Source organism: Brachyistius frenatus, unplaced genomic scaffold, assembly GCF_029030835.1.
Source record: "Brachyistius frenatus isolate BFR_SWC_R1_liver_20210118 unplaced genomic scaffold, ASM2903083v1 Contig_189, whole genome shotgun sequence".
NCBI lineage: Eukaryota > Metazoa > Chordata > Actinopteri > Embiotocidae > Brachyistius > Brachyistius frenatus.
Genome location: NW_027210788.1, coordinates 415,118 through 434,140, shown reverse-complemented (window position 1 = coordinate 434,140; position 19,023 = coordinate 415,118). Strand labels below are relative to the sequence as shown.

Here is a 19,023-nt window from a genome sequence, read left to right as displayed (position 1 = left end):
TCTACCTTTTATCGATCTGTGGTTGGCATACATCTGCTTCAAGTGTAATATTAATAATCCCCAAATGAAAATGGGAATATATTTCGTTGTTTCATATTTACTTTGAAAGTTTTATTTTTAAAAATTTGTACCGGAAGTGGTGGTATTCCACTGCGTCCGCAGCAGCGTGTGGCATGACACTTCCGGTGAATGCTTTCAAAAATAAAACCACTGTTGCAACTTTAACACGTTGCAGTTCTATCTCACAGCCGCTGGAGGGCAGTAAATACCCACGGCCATATGACCACAGCCGTATATAATGATGCAATTTCATAACTGAATTAGTGAAGTATACGTTCAATTGTCCGTGAGGATATGTAAACTTCCGGTAACTCCTTTCAAAATAAATCTAACATACAAAATCAATGGGAAGCGTTGCTTTCTGTTTAACTTTCATGCATTTAAACTAAACTAATTCGAATTTCCTGTTACATTAAAAAAAAAATATATATATATATATCTATATAGATAAAGATAAAACAAACAGCCAGAAACAAATTAACAGACATTTAAATGTTTTCTAGCAGTCACATTAACAAACTGTTTGCATTCTTCAGCGGGGAAAAATACAAATATTCACACCAATTATTATTAATCATGAATTATCACAGATATATTACAATATTGTTTTTAATGTGTAATATTCATGAACAACTTCCTTCATCTTAAACAGCCTTACACCATGTAATACACGCCAATAAACAAACTGCCAAGTATTGATAATTAGTTTTTACTCTCCTCTAGTGGTAAAAATCAGGAACTACACCAACAGAAAGGTTACTATGAAATCACACATCATAGTAATACTTCTAGTTAAAACATTGGGTCAGAATGTAGTTTTAGTAGTTTTAATGTGGTACTAATCTGGAACAACTGTCAAAACACTGAACCTTTTTAAGCACAATTACCTCAGAAAGCTTTACTTCTTCACCATAACAGGTACATGAGACTATCAATGTTTTTAAAATATCAATATGGGGCTCATATGTCTCAGTACGTGTTTGTGTGCAAAGAATCGTCCATCACTGCAGAGTTTTTTTGTAGGAAACATTTTATTCATACATTTACAGAAGTATACGCAGCATAAATGACATTTGAATAATAGGCTACTGTGATAATGTCGACAGTGAATGTTAGGGGAGGCTGTTTTTAAAAAGAGCAGTATATGAAAGTGATCTACAAAGCAGCACTTTTCTTACACTTGAAGCTTCTTAAACGACAATAATAAAGATTCTCAGTTTCTCTCGGTTAAAAAAAACCAAACAAGAAATCTACCGATGAAATGTCCGTTTCTCAGACGCAGCACTAGACTGAGTAAAGACCATCGTCTGTTCCAGAAGGACAGTCAAATCAGCAGTTCTTCACATTTCATCTGACACTGAAGCATTACGGTAAAAAGAGTGAAGATATTGGTATTCATCCAGTGGAAACGTTTTAGTCCCGAAACTGAAACTTTGTCCAGTCAGATGAAGTCGGACAGAAAAACTGCCTGCAGCGTAAAACTATGTATATTCGCAGTTTAGCTTCGTCCGACTGAGCTCGTGTAATTTGAACTCTACTGCATAAAAGTGTATCCTACCACGTAAGAAATGACTAATATTAGTCGCTGTGCAGCTGGCGGTTTTCCCAAGTCGGTCTGGAGACATTTATACGGCCGAGTCAGTTGGCGATTTTCTTATCCATTAACATGCAAAGAAGTGAACAGAAAATCCTCAGCAAAAGTCAGATTGAAACACAGACACAGTGCAGATTGTAGCAGCTGAAGAGGAGCGGATGTATCTGAGAGGTTTGCATCCTGTTACTGCCGTTTTCTTACAGTGGAAATGTTTACGTGAGATTCAGCCCTGATGAAGGCTCCTGAGGACCAGCCCGTCGCCTCGGCTGTCGGGCAGCAACGTCCCTGCGCTTTACAATAACGTCCACTCCCCTCTTTAAGTCTTTCGCTGTCTTTAAACTCAGCTATCAAATGTTCAAGGAGACATTTTTTTATCCCGTTTGTGCATCTTTTGTCCTCCTTCAGTCTTTTCACAGTTTTGAGGATATATTAAAGCGATGTATAAAAATATCTGTATGTCACTTTAATCTGTCCGTCGCTCACGGCTCACAGCGGTCGTCCACGTTCTTGTAGCGGTCCATGATACTCAGGACGTCCTCCAGGATGGACGGACCCAGATCCAGGTCCAACCCCATCATGGAGTCGGACCGCGGCACGTTGGACGGGGCCGTGAGGCCGGCGGGATGGAAGGCGGCGCAGGGCGACTCGCTGAGTTCACTCCGCAGGTCCTCGTTGCTCAGGCCGGCGTCGGAGTCCAGGCTGAGGCCCCGGCGGACGTCCAGGGGCCCGCAGGTTTCTGACATGGAGTCCTCGGAGGAGACCTCCGAGAAGGAGCCGGAGGAGGGGACGAGCCTGCGGACGGCGGGGGACAGGGAGATGTCGCGGTAGGGCTCCGACGCCAGCCGGCCCACCACGCCGTTCTCACAGAGCGACAGCGTCGGGTGCTGCGGGCTCTGGCCGCCGGCGTAGCCGCAGCCGTTGGCCGGTTTGTGGCTCTTCTCCGGAGGCTGCTGATGGTTTTGCTGAGAGGGCAGAAAGGACGGGGCGGGGTCATCCAGGTGGAGGCGTGGGGGTTTGGGCGGAGCCTGTTCGTGGGCGATGAACACGGGCATGGAGAGGGTGGTCTTCAGCAGGCCGGCGGAGGCGTGCTGGTAGTGGTAGCCGTTGTAGGCGTAGCTGTGTGACTCCTGTCTTCCGGACCTGTCTTCGTCGTCCAGACGTCTCTCCACGCTGTGCGAGCGCGCGTGGCCGTTCTGCGCCCGGCTCAGCGACGGCAGCATGTCCATCTTCCCCTGGAGGAAACCCACGTCTCCAAACATGTCGCCTTCCCCTTCAGGTCCCACGTGCGCGCTGTGACGAACGTCGCCCAGCGGGGGGCTGATCATGTCACCCGAGAGGACGTCCCGAAGCCTCAGCCTCTTTCCCTTCTTGGGAGTTGTCGTTTTTAAGTACATGGGTGTCTTTGCCGGCATTGTGCTTCTGAAAAGTTGATGTGAGGTGATTTTGAGTCTTTCAGGCGGAGCTGAGGCTCCTCAGGTCCAATTCACCGAGTTCACAGGCAGCTCAGCAGGTTTGGGCAGCACTCAGTTTCCCAGAGTGATTAAAACCAGCAAGAGAAACTTCAGCTGAAAGCAAATAAAGTGTCAACAGCTCCAAAACAAACTCACTGGACAAGAAGCTGTGTTTTCCCTCCCAGCTGAGCGAGCCAGTCTCTGTTGCTTCTCCAAGCGAACATACAAGTATTTAGGTCGGTCAGTGTAACGATAGCAACCCGGGGGTTGAGCCTCACGCTGACATGTGACTCAGGGTGGGGGGCGGGAGGGGGAGAGAGAGAGAGAGGAGGAAGGCCTTGACCTCAGATCAGCTCCCTCTGTCTTCCTCTCAAACACAGAAACGCCATATCGAAGCAAACACAAGAGTCCCGGTCTCTTCCAAACACAGTCCGGTCTCTTCTCCCTGCTCGGCCAGAGAGCACGAAGGGATGAAGACTATGATCTCTGGCTGCCTCGCTGTCGGCTGTCGGGTCGGTCCTCCCGAGTTCTGCAGAAAACTTCAGGAATGTGACATCAAAACACCGGAGATCTGTGAGGAGAAACGAGAGAGAAGGAGTCAAAAAAAAAAAAAAAAAAACGAGGCTGAAAAAGATGAAGAGAGAGGGAGGAAAGGGGAGATAGACGAGAGGAGGCCGGAGCCGGTGGGGAGAGGAATGAAGGCGGGAGGAGATTTACAACCTCCTTTTTCAGAGAGCCGGCGGACAAATGATGGAAAACACTCCAAGAATTCTAAGAGGGGTCCGCCTGCCCCCGAACTGTGTGAAAATGTGCGACCTGAGGTCTCGAGGCTGCTCGTCGTCCGAGTCAGCCACCGAGTCAGAGCAGAAAATCGGTCACGTATTCCCCAAAGACCCGTCGGCTTCGTTAGCGGAGACACAAATTACTGCACGGAAATTGTTGGGTTTCGGAGCTTTTGGCCTCGACTCGTGCGGCGGCTTGTTATCGGGGCAAAATCCCAAAGAGTGTCACTCTGGAGACAAACGCTGAATTATGGGATGACACGCGGGTCACACCTGAAGCTTCAGCGTTGATCAATTGTGACCTTGAGATGATGAAATCTTTTCAAAGACTTCAGAAGCAGCCTGAGGAAACAAGTGGACTCAAAAAAGAGTTTAATTCTCGTGTAACTTCCAGATCTTGTGACTCGACGCACATCTGGAGGCTGTTTAGATGAATGTAAGCTTGCTTTTGTTTAAAAAGAAGAGATGCTGTTTATCTTGTGACCACCTGCCCTTCGCTTCACCTTCCTAGTGTTGCTTCGATTGCTGAAATTTGCAAAACATCATTTTCAACTAAATGAGTCACTCTTTTAAGACTGAAAACTGTTTGTTTGTTTTTTCCAGCAGGTTTGATTTGTGCAGATTTAAAGGGATTAAAAGAACAGGTTGAATCTCTGTCTCAAGGATGTGAGCGATTTTAAAAGGGACCTCGCGTCTCTCCGCTCGTCTTATCGCTACCTAAACATTTCAGCGCAAAGTAAAATGATCCTCAGAGAGCTTTAGGTCGTCACCTGCAGAGTATTCTCGTCTCATCACGTCACGGTGGCATCTGAAATGGTCCCGTGAAAGTTCACATGTCTGGGTGAGCTTCACAGAGATGAATGTGACCAGTGGAGTCATAAAAATCCTTCTTTTCTTTTCTTTTCTTTTTAATATTATTATAATTCGAGGTTACGGAAGAAGAGTTGTTGTAACTGAGATCAGTACGTGTCTCTCTCTGAAAAGGAATCCAAATCGGAGCTGCACTTTTTCTTTCCCTTGAAAATGCTTGCAGCCACTTAAAAGTGTGAATTTGATCACAGCTTCCGCTCTCGCTCGCTCGCTCTCTCTCTGTTGCAGCTGTTTGGCTCCACTCCTTCAGAAATCTTAAATCCTCCTGTGATTCATCAGATGGATTTTGTATTTTGTTTTTTACTGCCTCCTCCTCCGCTCTTCATTCACTGGGATTTCGTTGGAAAACGTTGACACAAACGGCAGTATTTCATGCCAGGTGAATTTTTTGGGTTTTTTTTTTTCTTCATGTTGCAGCATGCATCGCTCCACAGGACGTCATGTGAAGGTCGCCCCGGGGGCACGCTTTAAACATTAGCTCAGGTTTTTAAATATTGCTGTGTGGACAAAAACCTCTTCAGGTTAAAAGATATTCAAGAAAGATTTATAGTGCAAAGCTGAGGCTGAATTTGGTTGAAAAGTCAAAGCTGTCTGGGTGACATGTGACCGTTATCTAAGCTGTATTTTAGTTCATCTTTTCACCGTGTGGTGAGGACTTGAATGAAACAAGTCTTTGGTTCATTTTGCCCGACGAGGTTCTCGTTTGTGGTTCAGAGTGAAACATCTGAACAATAACAGATCGATAGTTGAGCCTCAGCTGCACTTTGTGTTGGCGCTGATTAGAAAATATTATCATGACAGCTAACTGTAAATTTTAGACTGCTTAACATGAACATGTTAGCATTGTTACTGTGCAAATATATCAACTTTCTGAGCTAAGCATTTAGCTGAGGCCAGCCTCACAGACTCATTAATGTGGCCGTAAACTCTCAGTCTCATAAACTGTCACTATAAAATGCTCTCAATCCGCTCTCAGTAGCACCCAAAAACCACATTCAACAACTTGATTTCTGCAAGGCATGCTGGGAAATGTAGGACATGATAAGCAGACAAGACAGGAACACTGTGTAGGGCCTGAAATCTTGAGGTACAAGCACTCAAGTGAAACTAGTTTTTACAACAAAGTAAAAGTCCTGAAATTCAAATGTCTGCAAAGGTTTCTGCAGCGGAAAAAAAAAGATGTTGTTGACGTGAGAAAAATATTTTGAAGTTGTGGCTGATTGAGGTGAAGCTTGTTTAACTGATTTCTGTACTGATGATTAGTTCATCTACAACAACGGGACATTTTTTTATGTTCTAGATGTGAAATCGTATCCTGCAAAAAGTAAGAGTAAGTGTGAGGTTACTGTAGGAGAATAAAAAAGAAGAAGCAGAATATTTCCATCTTAAATTGTACTCGCTGAGCAGTAAAGTCGTTCAGGTTTTGGTTCAGACTGGAGAAGGCTGGTTTGTGTGATGGATCAGAGTGCAAAGGTGACGGTAGGAATGAGGGCCTGTGTCTCAGAAAAACACCCGACAGGACTGAACAGCACAGATTGTCAATTAAAGACCGGGCCAGAGGGGCAATTTGACCTACTTAAACTTGTTGAAAAATTAGATTTACACTCGTCTTTCTTTTCTCTTTATGTCCCTCCAACACCACCGTCCACAAACATCTATCAACCACACAATGAGAAACAAAGCAGAGCAGCAATTCTCTCCGTCTGACCGAAGGAACATGTGAAACCGCAGATTTATTAAAGAAGACATCTGAACCAGCTCAGTCTAATTTCAGCCACTGAGTCATAAAAAAGGAGACAATAACTTGTCGGCCAATAAAACGATACCAAACGTACTTATGTAGCAACGCAGCAAGCAAAGAAATGAAAGAAATGAATCAAACAGCTGTGTCAACAAATCGTGACATCTAATGAAGGGAAGCCGTGAACTGCCGGGCTCATTAGAGACAAGAAAAACAAGTCGATCGAAATGTGAGCTCGACCACAACAATGCATAATACAAACTGAAATAATACCAGAGTAGAACTGGACCAGCCAGAACTGGTCGAGCCGGGTGGAGACACCCTTGCTGAAATGTTGAAGCAACAGTTTCTCTGGTATTTAAACAATATTGTATTTTGTGGTTAAGTTTGCTGAATTGGTCTCGAAAAGGTAAAAAAGTAAATAAATAAATGCACCATTTTATTTGTATATCTTCTTATTTGAGCTTTTATTTTGGCTCTGTGAAATAAATGGATCTCATCTTCATTTCTCTTTTTCTGTTTAACCTCCGATGTTATCTTCTAACCATCGAACTCCAATCATTTGTCTGTTTCATGGACAAATACGCTGATACACTTTCAGCTTTCAGTGTCAATGAAGCATGAGTTGGATGTTTGTTTTGTTTTTTCCAGCGCTATCATTCAGGTTCCCGGATGTATTCTGTCTCCCCACAAAACTAAAACTAAATCTTAACCCTCCAACAAACGACAAACAATACAGGTTACCACGCCAGCGGCAATACCCGTCGGGAGGAAACGTTTGAGACGGTGCGGCTGGTGTTCCTTTGCTCCATGCATCACCTTTCCTGGAAGCTGGAAATTGGGACACTTGCTGATGATGCAATCAGCCACAGAGGAGGCTGATCTGACATCTGTTTCTGCTCTCAGGCTCCGTTTGTTTCCTGGCTGCACTAAGACGGGCCAGAGAGCCATGGAAGAGCCACCCTGTGAGCCCCGTCACCTCCGTGGGACAAACACACTCAAGAGGGAACACGCCTGAACGCACCACGGCGCCGCTCCTTCTGCTCTTTTATCCTCCACAGATTCACGCGTAATTACACATAGCAGGCGACTGTTGACAAAAAGCAGTTCAATTGTCCGTTTTGTTTTTTTTACAATCCGGTTATTGTTTTGGGTTTTTTTACCATGAAAGTAAAGCTGATTTCAACTGTCATCCTGCTCACGTGGCTGTTTTCCACATCTATGTTTTACTACTACATTTAATGTGAGTAAATGACGACCAGCTTCACTTTGCTCCCTAACAGCTCAGACACGACCTTGTTCAGTAAAACAGTCACATCTCTGTTTTAAACTCGGTCTGTACTCACTGAGGTTCATTAAACGCAGGGTGTTAAAAAAAAAAAGGGAGGTTTACAAGATTAAGATCAGAATTAGGGAGGGGGAGTTTCTCTTTCTTCTTCTTCTTTTTTCCTTCCCACATCTTCATTCATGCCAGGAGTAAATCGAGCACTAACCAAAAACAAAACCTGCCTCTGACGATAGCTGAAGATTAGAGATAAAAGAAAGCAAGAATAAAGAGTAGTTGGCTCCCCGTCTCTCTCCTCCATGTGTTATGTAACTGCAGCCTCTGAGCTCATCCCATGTCCTCCTGAAGACTCCCTCTGTTGACTGATTGATACCAGAGGGACAGATACACCTCTTTCTGGTCTAATCCACACAGACATCACAGCTATGTTCGATCAGACTGAATACACAGATGGGACCGGGTGGCCCTCTAACAGACCTGCGTTCACCATCAACCGTCTGGCTTTAAAACTTTAGTTGTCATTGGAACAGTTTTGTTTTTTTTCTGAAATAGTGCATGTTAAAATGCGTGTCCTGTCTTTACTGGCAGGAGCAGTGCAGGTGGCAGAAACTGGGTGAGTCACTGGATGAGTTTTAAAAATGGTGCAACGTTTCTCCATCATAGGTCCGCCCTCCCTTTTCTGGGGAATGTCTGGGCAAAACCATATCTGAGTGCTTCTGTAACGCTTAATCTGTTTACAACATGAACTCATTATAACTGAGACAGGTTGAGATTATTCCTTGTAGTTTAAAACTGGAGCTGCAGCCTGCGGTGAGACAAAACACAAGCTGTCTTTCCAGAACTAAAGCCACTTGTGTCGCCAAAAGTTTAAAACAAATACAAATCAATCTCCACAACAGTTCCTGATATGTGTAAAAACCTTAAATAGTTATCATAGTTTATATTAAAAAAGGGAGGGAGAGTGTATATTTAAAAAGGTGTGTTTTCGGGGTTTTTCTCTCCACAACATTAACAGGAGAAACTGCGCACATTGAAAGTAAAGGGAGTGTCACTTACAGAGTGAGCGAGGCTTTTATGTTGTCCAATAAAGGGTTACACGTCTCTTTTCCCTCTTTTTGTTATTCACATAATAGAAACACAAAAGGTCTATTCAACAGGTAAGCAGCCACCACGGACCCACAGCGGACCGCATTTAAAACCCCCACGAAGAACAGCTCCAGAACAGCCCCCCCATTAAAAAAAAAAAATAAATAAATTTAAAGAAAAAGAAATAAGGTGATTTATCGGAGATGTTTACCTCCAAAACGAAGCGAAGCTCCGTCTTTCTCCTGGAAATAAAAGGTGTGAAGTGTCGCTGAGCTCCAGAGCAGGTAAACCTCTTACTGGCGGGTTATTAATGTCTCTGGAGCGCTCTGGAGAAAGTGGAGGTGGATCCGCGGCTCACCCGGAGAACAGGCAAGTCAGCCGCACGGAGCGCAAACTGCTTCCGGCTGGCAATTTCAAAATAAGATCTTTATCCGTGAACACGTGCTGGAACCGTTTAGGAGTGCCATCCAGCATGTGATTCTGTTGGGGGACATATTTAAGGCAGGTAGGCTCTATTGCCTTTTATGTTATATGTTTTTTGGGTTTTTTTTTTTTAACAATTTTGAATTTCCTTTTTGCGTCATTTATTCTGTGAAATATGCAACCTGATATCCAAATCTCTTATGACAAAAGCAGACAAACGTAGCTTTCGGTCGAGGCGATCTAAAAATAGGAAATGAATCTTTAGGTGAAGCCTAAATAACAAAGTTTATTTAAAGCGTATCTTTACGAAACAGCTCATTTATTATGCAAACAAAACGAGCGTGGTTTTATTCTAAAGGATTAGCTTCCGGTTTCACACTGACTGACAGCCAGTGAGCTGACAACACAGGCTCCAGGATACATGACCTATTAAAAGGCTCTTCGGAATCAGCCTGCGATAATTGAACCATCCAAAGTGTTCTGGCAAGTGTTGTTGATTTAAGAAGTGTGACTCTGCTGGAAAAGTCTGGTGATGAAGCCCGTCTGGCAGTCCCTTTGATCAACAGGTGTGAAGCCACGGAAGGTCAAAGGTCAAAGGGTGAGCATTAGTATCAGGATGCAGATCTAGGTTAAGGATTTCGAAGTTAACTTGTACATATCTACAGATACATGAAGCACGTTTATTATCATCTAAATTTCAGGAGTGAGGTTGAATCATTCCCGTCATATCTCTGCTTTAATAAAGCAGCTGCGAGTGAAACTGATGTTTTCATGTTTTCACTTCAACCAGCTGTCTCACCGTTGCTCTTTTGCTGTGACAGCAGCAGGCAGAAAAGCGCAGGCCTGCTGCTTTACAGTCCAAACCAGTGCCAAAGCCTTCAGAAAACAGGAGCAGACCTTTCACCAGTCTTTATTTTGTTTTTGAGTGTTCACACACAGACAAACATGGATTCAAAAAAATAACCTCAAGAGCATTCAGACGATGGCTGCGGGCTGAATTTAAAAAGACTTTGCAATTTCTGAATACTCGCGTTCGGTTGACTATATACTATCTGGGTCAATCAAATACAACACTTACCTCGTTTTCTCCACAGAGTTATAAAGTTTCTGCATCGCAAGGACTAATTACGCATATAAATAGGCCTTCAAGGTTTTATTGCCGCCTCAGTCAACGCCTGCCGGCGCATAAAGTGTGCGTGCACAGTTCTGGTGGCCCCGGCAAGATTGGTGCTGAACATAATTGCGGCGAGGTAATGAGCATCCAACAAATGGAGAGTGCAAACGTCTGCTGTTCATTGGTCAGACTGCAGACACATCTTGTTTACAGCTCCTGAAAGACGCATGCAAGGCAGATTAATCTCATTCCCTCGTTACCCGTCCGCCGGAGTGCGCTTTCAGCTCGTCTGCAAAAGAAACGAGGGCGTCTTCTCCGCTGAAGCAGCATCAAACAACAAAAACTGCAGAACAGAACGACCTTTCACTTTTCACTTTTGGGGTTTTTTCTGGCACAACTTCACCTTCTTCCAAGGTGCACCCAAAAAAATAAATCTCTAGAGGTCAAATTTCCAGCAGCTCTCGTATACAAAAACCCAACGTTATCGCGGCCTTCGTCGAGGTCGCAGTACTTCACATTCATCCTGCCGTTTTGATTGTTTTGCTTTTCTGCCGAAATCTCAAAGTTTACCCGTGAAAAACGTTGAAAAAAAAAATGAAAACACACTTTATCTCTCGCTCACTGGAAGTGTTTGGAGCCGAGTGGAATGTGTAAACTAGATAAGCAGAGAATTACTCAAAGTCTCTGAAAGATGAGGTTATATCACAGTGAGGACTGACTGTGTACTCACTACACACCCCACCAGGCCCCACGGTGAGCCTGCGGGCGGTGTTGCCCCATGCTAAGACCCCCGGAGAGGCTGGTGTTTCTCCAGCTCTCAGACACACAGTGGGGGGAGGGGGGGGGGGTGCCTGTGGGAGGACCAGTGGGGGGTCTTTCTCTGTCAAAGTCACCAATTAGTTTTGTACAAACCAAAAGATGGCTTGAAGACATTTATGGAAATATTGATTACGTTCATATGAAATAACTGAAGCAATCTTGTTTTAATTTTTCCACATAGATCATCGAGAGAGGAGGCGGCGGGGGGGGGGGGGGTGGGGGGTTATATTTGATCACTGTGGGTAACATGGCTTCTCGTTGCCAGAGGGCCGATCTGTCGTCTCTCGTTGGGCAACAGGCTCCTTCAGCCTGGTGGAATAAATTCGTCCTCTTGAGACATGCAGTCTCACAGATTTCACAATAAAAGAGTTGAAGATTAAGGAAAAGCTCCACTGATGAATCACTTCCAGTCACAGTGAGCTCTGATCTGATCTGTTCTGCCGCATATTTGATTTCAAACCTAATAAAGAAAAATACATGTTTATATATTTTCTCAGAACTACACACATTTAAACCTTTGGATCTTGACTGCACAATATAAAATGAAATCGTTTCAGTTAGATGTAAAGAATTTGCTGCTCTGTGTTAATCATCTACCAGCTGCGAGAGCTCATTTATGGGAATATTTTTTGTCATCATCTCATGTGAAAGTCGTGACCGACACACAAATGAAACACTGAGTGACCTCATAGCCAAGAATTCGGGGAATCTGCAACTAAATGAGCCTCCATGTGTTTCCATTTAGTTTGCTCCTATTGAGGCAAACTGCGGAGCCTCTGGGGTGATTGGATGAAGGAGGACGGAGAAAACAACAACAACAACAACAACAAAAAAGGGAAATACAATGCACAGAAGACATAAGGAAAGGAGGAGAGGAAAAATAGTTTAGTCACACAAATCCTAAACTTAAAACATGTAAAGTGAGGTGATGAATGGATCGTGAGGAAAAGGGGCTTCAGGGCCGAGACAAGTAGAAGACCAGCCCGCCTCGTCTGGAGGACCTCCAGACTGAAAGTCTCTTTGTGCCTGTTTTTGATCTTTTGTGTGTCTTTGTGGTGGTCTGTGCCTTGTGATGCCTCCATGAGCAGGGGGAGGGTAACATCCATCACTTCTGCTCCAGACTGAAATATCTCAACAACTCAGAGGTACATTTTTGAACACCCGTCTATCGTCCCTCAGACGACTGATCTGGTCCGTTTCTATCGTCCTTCACTGATTCAGTAAAATATCTCCACGTGAACTGGTGCAGAAACCTGAACTGACAGTCACGGATCGAAATAGGCCAACAACTTCGGTAATTCAATCATTTTCCGTAGAGCGCCATCACGGTACTTTAGTGTGAGGACCAAAACTATTCACATTTCCATCCGCCTCAACTTTGCATGAGATGTTAAACCAAGCTGGTGAACACGGTAAACAGTCTTCCAGTGAAACACCAGCATGCTTGCAGTGTCTTTGGGAGCAAAAGTCAACCCAGAAATATAAATAAAGCTTTTGTAAGTTTTGCAGACATTAATATTATTCTTACTTTGAATGAAAAGGAAATCCTAGATCACCTGAGACAGTTACGTGTTTAATAGTTTGCATGAACCAATTTAGTTTTATCTGCTTTTGCAGCACAAGCTAAATATTTCTGTAAGTTATCTGAAACCACATTATGATTTTCAAACAATTACAAAAGTCATTTCATCACTATTTGGGTGACTTCACTTGAACAATAGATGACTTTTTTTTTTTAGATTCATTCTTTGATGACATGTATAAATTTAGCCGGATAAAATCAGCTTTAAAGTGCCACCGTGCTTCCTCACAGATTGACACTGTAAATGTGGGCATATCGTGCACTTTTTCCACCCGTGTTTTCCAGAGAGTGAGCAAGCGCTGGAAACCAAAACAATGAATGATGTAAGAGGCCCGAGGCCAAACTAACAGGGGACGCCGTAAATGTGTCATTCCATCCTTAAAATCATGAAACTATCGTAAACACTTCACACGTACACAAACCCACAGTATCACCTCCCAACCGCAGGGTGCTGCTACATAAATGGAGCGAAACATACGTAAATCAATATATCACGTGGTAGTTTTCTTTCTTTATCATTGTTTTTAACATCAACATATAATGCCCCCCCCCCCCTCCAGGACCGATCCTCCCGGTCTCCTTCCGTTCCCACAATCCTCTCCTCCCTTCTTCTGGCCTCCCTGTGCTCTTCCCTTTCTCCCCGAGCTCCTTCCTCTCTTTTCCCCTCCTCCTCCTCCTCCTCACTGTCAAGGCTCGGAGGTCGTCCCGGGGGGGGGTGGGGGTGGGGGTGGGGTTATCTCCCCCCCGCCCGCTTGGTACAAACACACCGAAATAGACAGCAGCAGAGAAAGAGAGGAAGGGAAGCGGCCGGATGGTTGAACGAAGCGGGGACACTGTGTGCATATGTATGTGTGTGTGTGTGTGTGTGTGTGTGTGTGTGTGTGTGTGTGTGTGTGTGTGTGTGTGTGTGTGTGTGTGTGTGTGTGTGTGTGTGTGTGTGTGTGTGTGTGTGTGTGTGTGTGTGTGTGTGTGTGAGAGAGAGACCACATTCACTTTGAAACCTCTGTGTTGAGGACACTTTTGGACTCAGACATGGCTCATTCACAGGCCTGTCTGAGGGTTGAAGTAGAGGTTGGGAAACACAATGAGTCAGATGAGAAGGTTGATTCGGCTGAAATCTTCTCATCTGACAATCTGCAGTAGAGAAAATAGGTGTTTAACCAAAATGTCAAACGTTTCCTTCCTAAGACTTAAGGGCGATAAATTTCATGTTAATGTTGGCGGTGGGGGTGGAGGGGGGGGGGGGGCGCTTCATGGAGTGTAGTACCGTCTACAGTACAAACATATGTGTTTACATGTGTGTGACTGACAGACAGAACAGACTTGGGAACCTCAATGCTTGAAATGCAAGACAAACATCCAGCTCATGCATTGTTGATACTGGAAAACCTTCAGTGGGGCTAAGGTAGGTGTGTGTGTGTGTGTGTGTGTGTGTGTGTGTGTGTGTGTGTGTGTGTGTGTGTGTGTGTGTGTGTGTGTGTGTGTGTGTGTGTGTGTGTGTGTGTGCGTGTGTGTGTGCGTTCCTTGTGAGCATGTGTTTGGGAACACGCCAGCCATGACCAGTTTTAAATTCGTCCTGTGGACCTGTCCAGTGGGCTCCGCAACAGGAAGTGAAGATGTTGACGTTGGAGTCTCCATGGGAACGGGGCACGATGAAGTCCAACATACCGAGGCGAGCTGCATCGACATCATTTCAAACGGTTCCCCTGAGCTCGATAAAAACGGAGCGCTTCAGCTGCTAAGCTGCATCTTTACTTAACGCATGTCGATTCTCGCTCTGTAAATAATCATTAAAGGAGTTTCAGAAGCCTCTGAAATTACACTTCATTTAGTTTGATAAATTGGCTTTAAAACCAAATAACTACTAAATATTTACATATTTTCTGAAAATATATTGATATGATGAATATATTTTGGCAGGTTCAAAGCCCCAAATAGACACACAGCATTTAGATACTGACTTTAACTCAAGGATGATTATGACTGTACACAAGGAAAAGGAGTTTTGTTTGTTTCTTCAGACTGAGAATATAATGTTCCTTTTTTTTTTTTTGTTGCCTTTGACAGGAAAACACAGCATTGTTTGGTTTGTAGAAGTGATCCGTCAAGGCCGAGGAACGGGAGCAGTGTGAGACACCAAGAGGAAAACCGGAGGAGATACGGAAAGAATTTGTTTTTCATGACAGCGAGGACAGTGACCATGAAAGCTGGACTGGACTCCAGGAATCTGAGCACAGACGGAGAGAAAAGAGGGAAGAAGATGAGGGAAAAGAAAAAGGACGGGAGGAAAGTGATGGCTGGAATTTGTCGAGCGGGGACAGGAAGCAGGGGGTGTGTACACGTCTATTTTTGCGAGGACCACTTTGGAGTTTTAGATGTTAGACGGTCGTCGCTTCGCGCCACGCCTTCAAGTCTGAGGTTAAAAACTCGGTTTTCGGGGGTTCAGGGAAGAATCAGGTTCAGGTTCAGGTTTGGGTAGAGGATGAGTTACAGTTGGTGGGCAGGATATTCATTATGTAAGTGATTGGCCTCGTGTGTGTGTGTGTGTGTGTGTGTGTGTGTGTGTGTGTGTGTGTGTGTGTGTGTGTGTGTGTGTGTGTGTGTGTGTGTGTGTGTGTGTGTGTGTGTGTGTGTGCAGGGCTACATGGGAACTGCAGACTTGCCAGTTAAACAAACACAAACACACTTAAACACAGGAACTTAACTGTCCACACGTGCTCGGCCGTTCCCAAACATTCAGCTTTCTGTGAAGCTGCACTGATGCAGAAACCAAACTTCTGCCCAAACTGTTTCTGACATCTTTGATTTGTCGTCCCTACGTCACTCGTTAAAACTCTCCAGTTGAAGTTGGCAATTGTCAACAAAAAAATACCAAGCATATTTATTAAAAAAACCAGGATATCCCAAACAACATCAGGAGCAATAATCTGTGATTATCGAGTTTAATTCGATGTGAAATCCCCCCAAAAAGTTGATTTGATTGGACATTGGTGCTTATAGTCACCAACCTCGAGCTGTGTTACACTGTGATAAAAGAATAATCCAAGATTTATATTTACTGTAAATAAAGTGAGGTCTAGTACACACACACACACACACACACACACACACACACACACACACACACACACACACACACACACACACACACACACACACACACACACACACATGCACCACAAGCATGTGGCTACCACAAAGGCCCCTGTCACATGTGGAGCAGATACATACCAACACAGTGATGTCAGTTTGTTCATCCCAACCTCAGACTGCTGATCTATTCATCAGATACGCAGCAGCTGAAGGCCACAGCGAAACACTATTGAGCCTTTTTCTCTAGAAATCTTTTGTTTTCAGGATCTCCTCGCGTCATCAGGAGAGACCGTGAAACGTGATGAACACAGCTGGGTCCAAAGTCCGTGTTAAAATGTTCTTGATTCATTAGTTTTACATGGTTTGCACACTAACAGAAGACAACACAAGAAGTGGCACCGCCCTTACACTAAAACCACATCATGAATTTCACACGTGATGTGACACAGGTAGAAAATCCTAATAAAGCAGCAGCAACAGAGACGAGCGTCCCGTTCTCATGTCTGAGGTGCCGTAGATTTGCTCTCTTTGGAGGAACTTTATTTCCGGTGTTCCTCTCAACGCACGGGAATTAGGGATATTAAAAACATTCAGATAGTGATTATTTCACCATCTCAACTAAAAGAAGCAGACCGGGCAGGTTTGTAGAAACTGTGTTGACTTGAGGAGGTTCTTCAGGCTTTCAGAAACATCAATTGTAAGAAGTCACGGCACAGTGTTGCAACGGACAACTTAACTGTCCTAATGCACTAAACCCCACCCACCTGGTGCTCTGTGGTGAGCAAATGTAACTGTCCTCTTTTAGACAGACCGGTCAGGCTGAAAAATGTTATCTTTCCCTGAAGATAGCAGCTGACCTTGAAGTGTTTCTCCAGACAGATGATTCTGAGGTCACAACTATCGACCTGACAACAATTACTGCAGACAAAACGATATAAAAACGAGCTGATGCCTGCACAGTGTGTGACAGCAGCAAGGAAATGACTGGAAATAGCAGAGCGTCACACTCAGTTGGAAATCAATTTACTGTATCCCATCGGGGGAAGTTTACTGAGGCATCTTGCCAGTTTTTTGTTCACTGCAGACTGGGAGAGCGCAAAATCCTGGCTCACCTTCAGGGTTTCTCCTCTCAGCTTTTTCTACGTCAAACATTCCTGAGGATGACGATGCAATTATCATGTAATTAAGCCAAAGAAAGGTTTAGTTTAACAGGTGTTTCAGCGAATAAACATCAAAAGAACTATCAGTCGATGTAGTATTATTATCTGCTTTTTTTGTGTGTCACATTTGCATTATGGCTTTAACTCCCACAACTAGAACATAAATATACAGTATGACGTAACTCTTACTTACTTCTGTCAGCTCAAACCACAAAATAATGTCCAGTGGGATTAAAGTGAAATAACAGCAATGAACCTTCTTTAATTTTAGACTGGAAATATGTTTTAAAATACTCATCGGGTTAGTTGACACAGGAGAACATGTGAGGTCATCGTCAGCGATACACGAGTCCAACTGATAAAAGCAACAATCAAGTCACAACACAGCGACGGTGTTGTTTGTAGTGTTTTATCTGCCGGGTTGTTTGGTTGAGTACAGACAGTTCCCGCTGCTCTGCTGACAGGATGGTAAAAAAAAAAACGTACGAGTCGATTTTGCCGCAGACTATTGAATAGTGCAGTTTTCAAAGAATTTGGAAAGTGGCTGTTAAGGTCAAATATGATCAGCTCGGCTGTAAATGATGTATGTATTTGATCTGGAGCGGTTAACAACGAGCCCCTCACAGAGTCAGACGGGCAGACTCCCCGAGTGGAAGAGCGTGGGCGTCGTGGAGAGGAAAACAATACGTTACATTCATTTTGTGTTTGACGCCGATGACGCAATCGGTTGTTTAATTGTTTCTGAGCAAGAAAGGTCTTTAATGCTAATTGAAGCCTTCTGGGTGGAATAAATCTCTTCTCTTTCTTTAACCTCTGTGCCCTCCTTTGTTAAGTGCAGCATAATGTGGGGAACCTTTTGCAGTATTTATGAAGCAGTGACTCCCAGAGAGGCACGTAACCCTTCTTCTGAATGGAGACTGAAGGTTCAGCTCAGCGCATTAACATCCTCGTTCACGACACTGCGCCCCCGCAAGGGCAGGAGCAGCACTGCAGCTGACAGGCGTCATTCTCCAAATCCGGGGCGAAGTCGTCCTCTAAGAGGATCAGAGCTTCTATATTTACACTCACCGCAGGTAGCTTCCCTGAACAGCGAGCTAAGCAGATTACTGACACAAGAGACAGTGAACATACAACTCGGTGTTTCAGGGAACTCTGGGAAAACTAGAGTACGACTTCTGTTGATCTACACGCAGGAGGAGAAAACACCAAACAGCGCATCGTGTCACTGAATACGTCAGAGTTCATCGAGATTTCAATCCCATGAAGCATCTTGAGATCATAGATTTTTGGAAAGTAACGTTCACTGTCGTCTGAGCAGTTTTTAAACTTTGCGGCAACACTATAATAAATAGTATTTCCTCAAACAAACATCGTGCACAATGCATCCAATGTTTTGTCGAGTCCGTGATAAACAAGGTCAAAAGCGGATGCTGCGTGCAGCTCGTGGGCTCGTACCCAACAAACTGGCATGTGTGTGTGTGTGTGTGTGTTTGATAGGAAACCTTTGAGGTACGGGATGAATAGTGTGTCTTCCTGGAGCCAGTGTTGCAGGATGGGAGGGGAGCAGGAAGTGAGTCACCAGAGGATCGCAGTCAACCAGGAAACAGGCTGCGTGCCGCTGAGGTGCTGATCCAGATCCACAGAGGCCGGCCGGGCCAAGAGCCGCACAGTTCAGTCACGTGACAACCTAAAAATATCAAGAAACCGTATCAGAAAAGCCGTGATTAGCACACGTGCTCGGGAGAAATGCATTTAGGATTCTGGGTCAAATGGGATTCTCAAATAATTAGTGATTTAGAAAAACTTAAATAATGTCAGGAAAGAAAGGTGAGTTCAGCCTCAACCTGCCTGAAGAGTCCTGAGTTTAACTCCGACGCGTCTGGTTCTCTAAGGAGCTTAAAATAGGCATTAGTGTGTCTCTGTAAGGTGTGTAATCAGAACACACAGGGTGGAAACACAACAC

General features: G+C 44.3%; 1 protein-coding gene across 2 annotated transcripts; it reads right to left on the bottom strand.

The window, feature by feature from the left end:
• Positions 1 to 927: 927 nt before the first annotated feature.
• Positions 928 to 18,737, bottom strand: LOC138632583 (cdc42 effector protein 3). Of its 2 annotated transcripts, none has more exons than XM_069718263.1 (2): positions 18,563 to 18,737; positions 928 to 3,676 (listed from the first exon to the last, which is right to left on the bottom strand). In XM_069718263.1, the coding sequence occupies exon 2, from the start codon at positions 3,064 to 3,066 to the stop codon at positions 2,134 to 2,136; it is 933 nt and encodes a 310-aa protein (XP_069574364.1). In that variant the 5' UTR covers positions 3,067 to 3,676; positions 18,563 to 18,737; the 3' UTR covers positions 928 to 2,133. The 2 variants fall into 2 exon arrangements, with proteins under 2 accessions (XP_069574364.1, XP_069574363.1); XM_069718262.1 differs by lacking the exon at positions 18,563 to 18,737 and adding an exon at positions 9,081 to 9,143.
• Between the last annotated feature and the right edge of the window lie 286 nt (positions 18,738 to 19,023).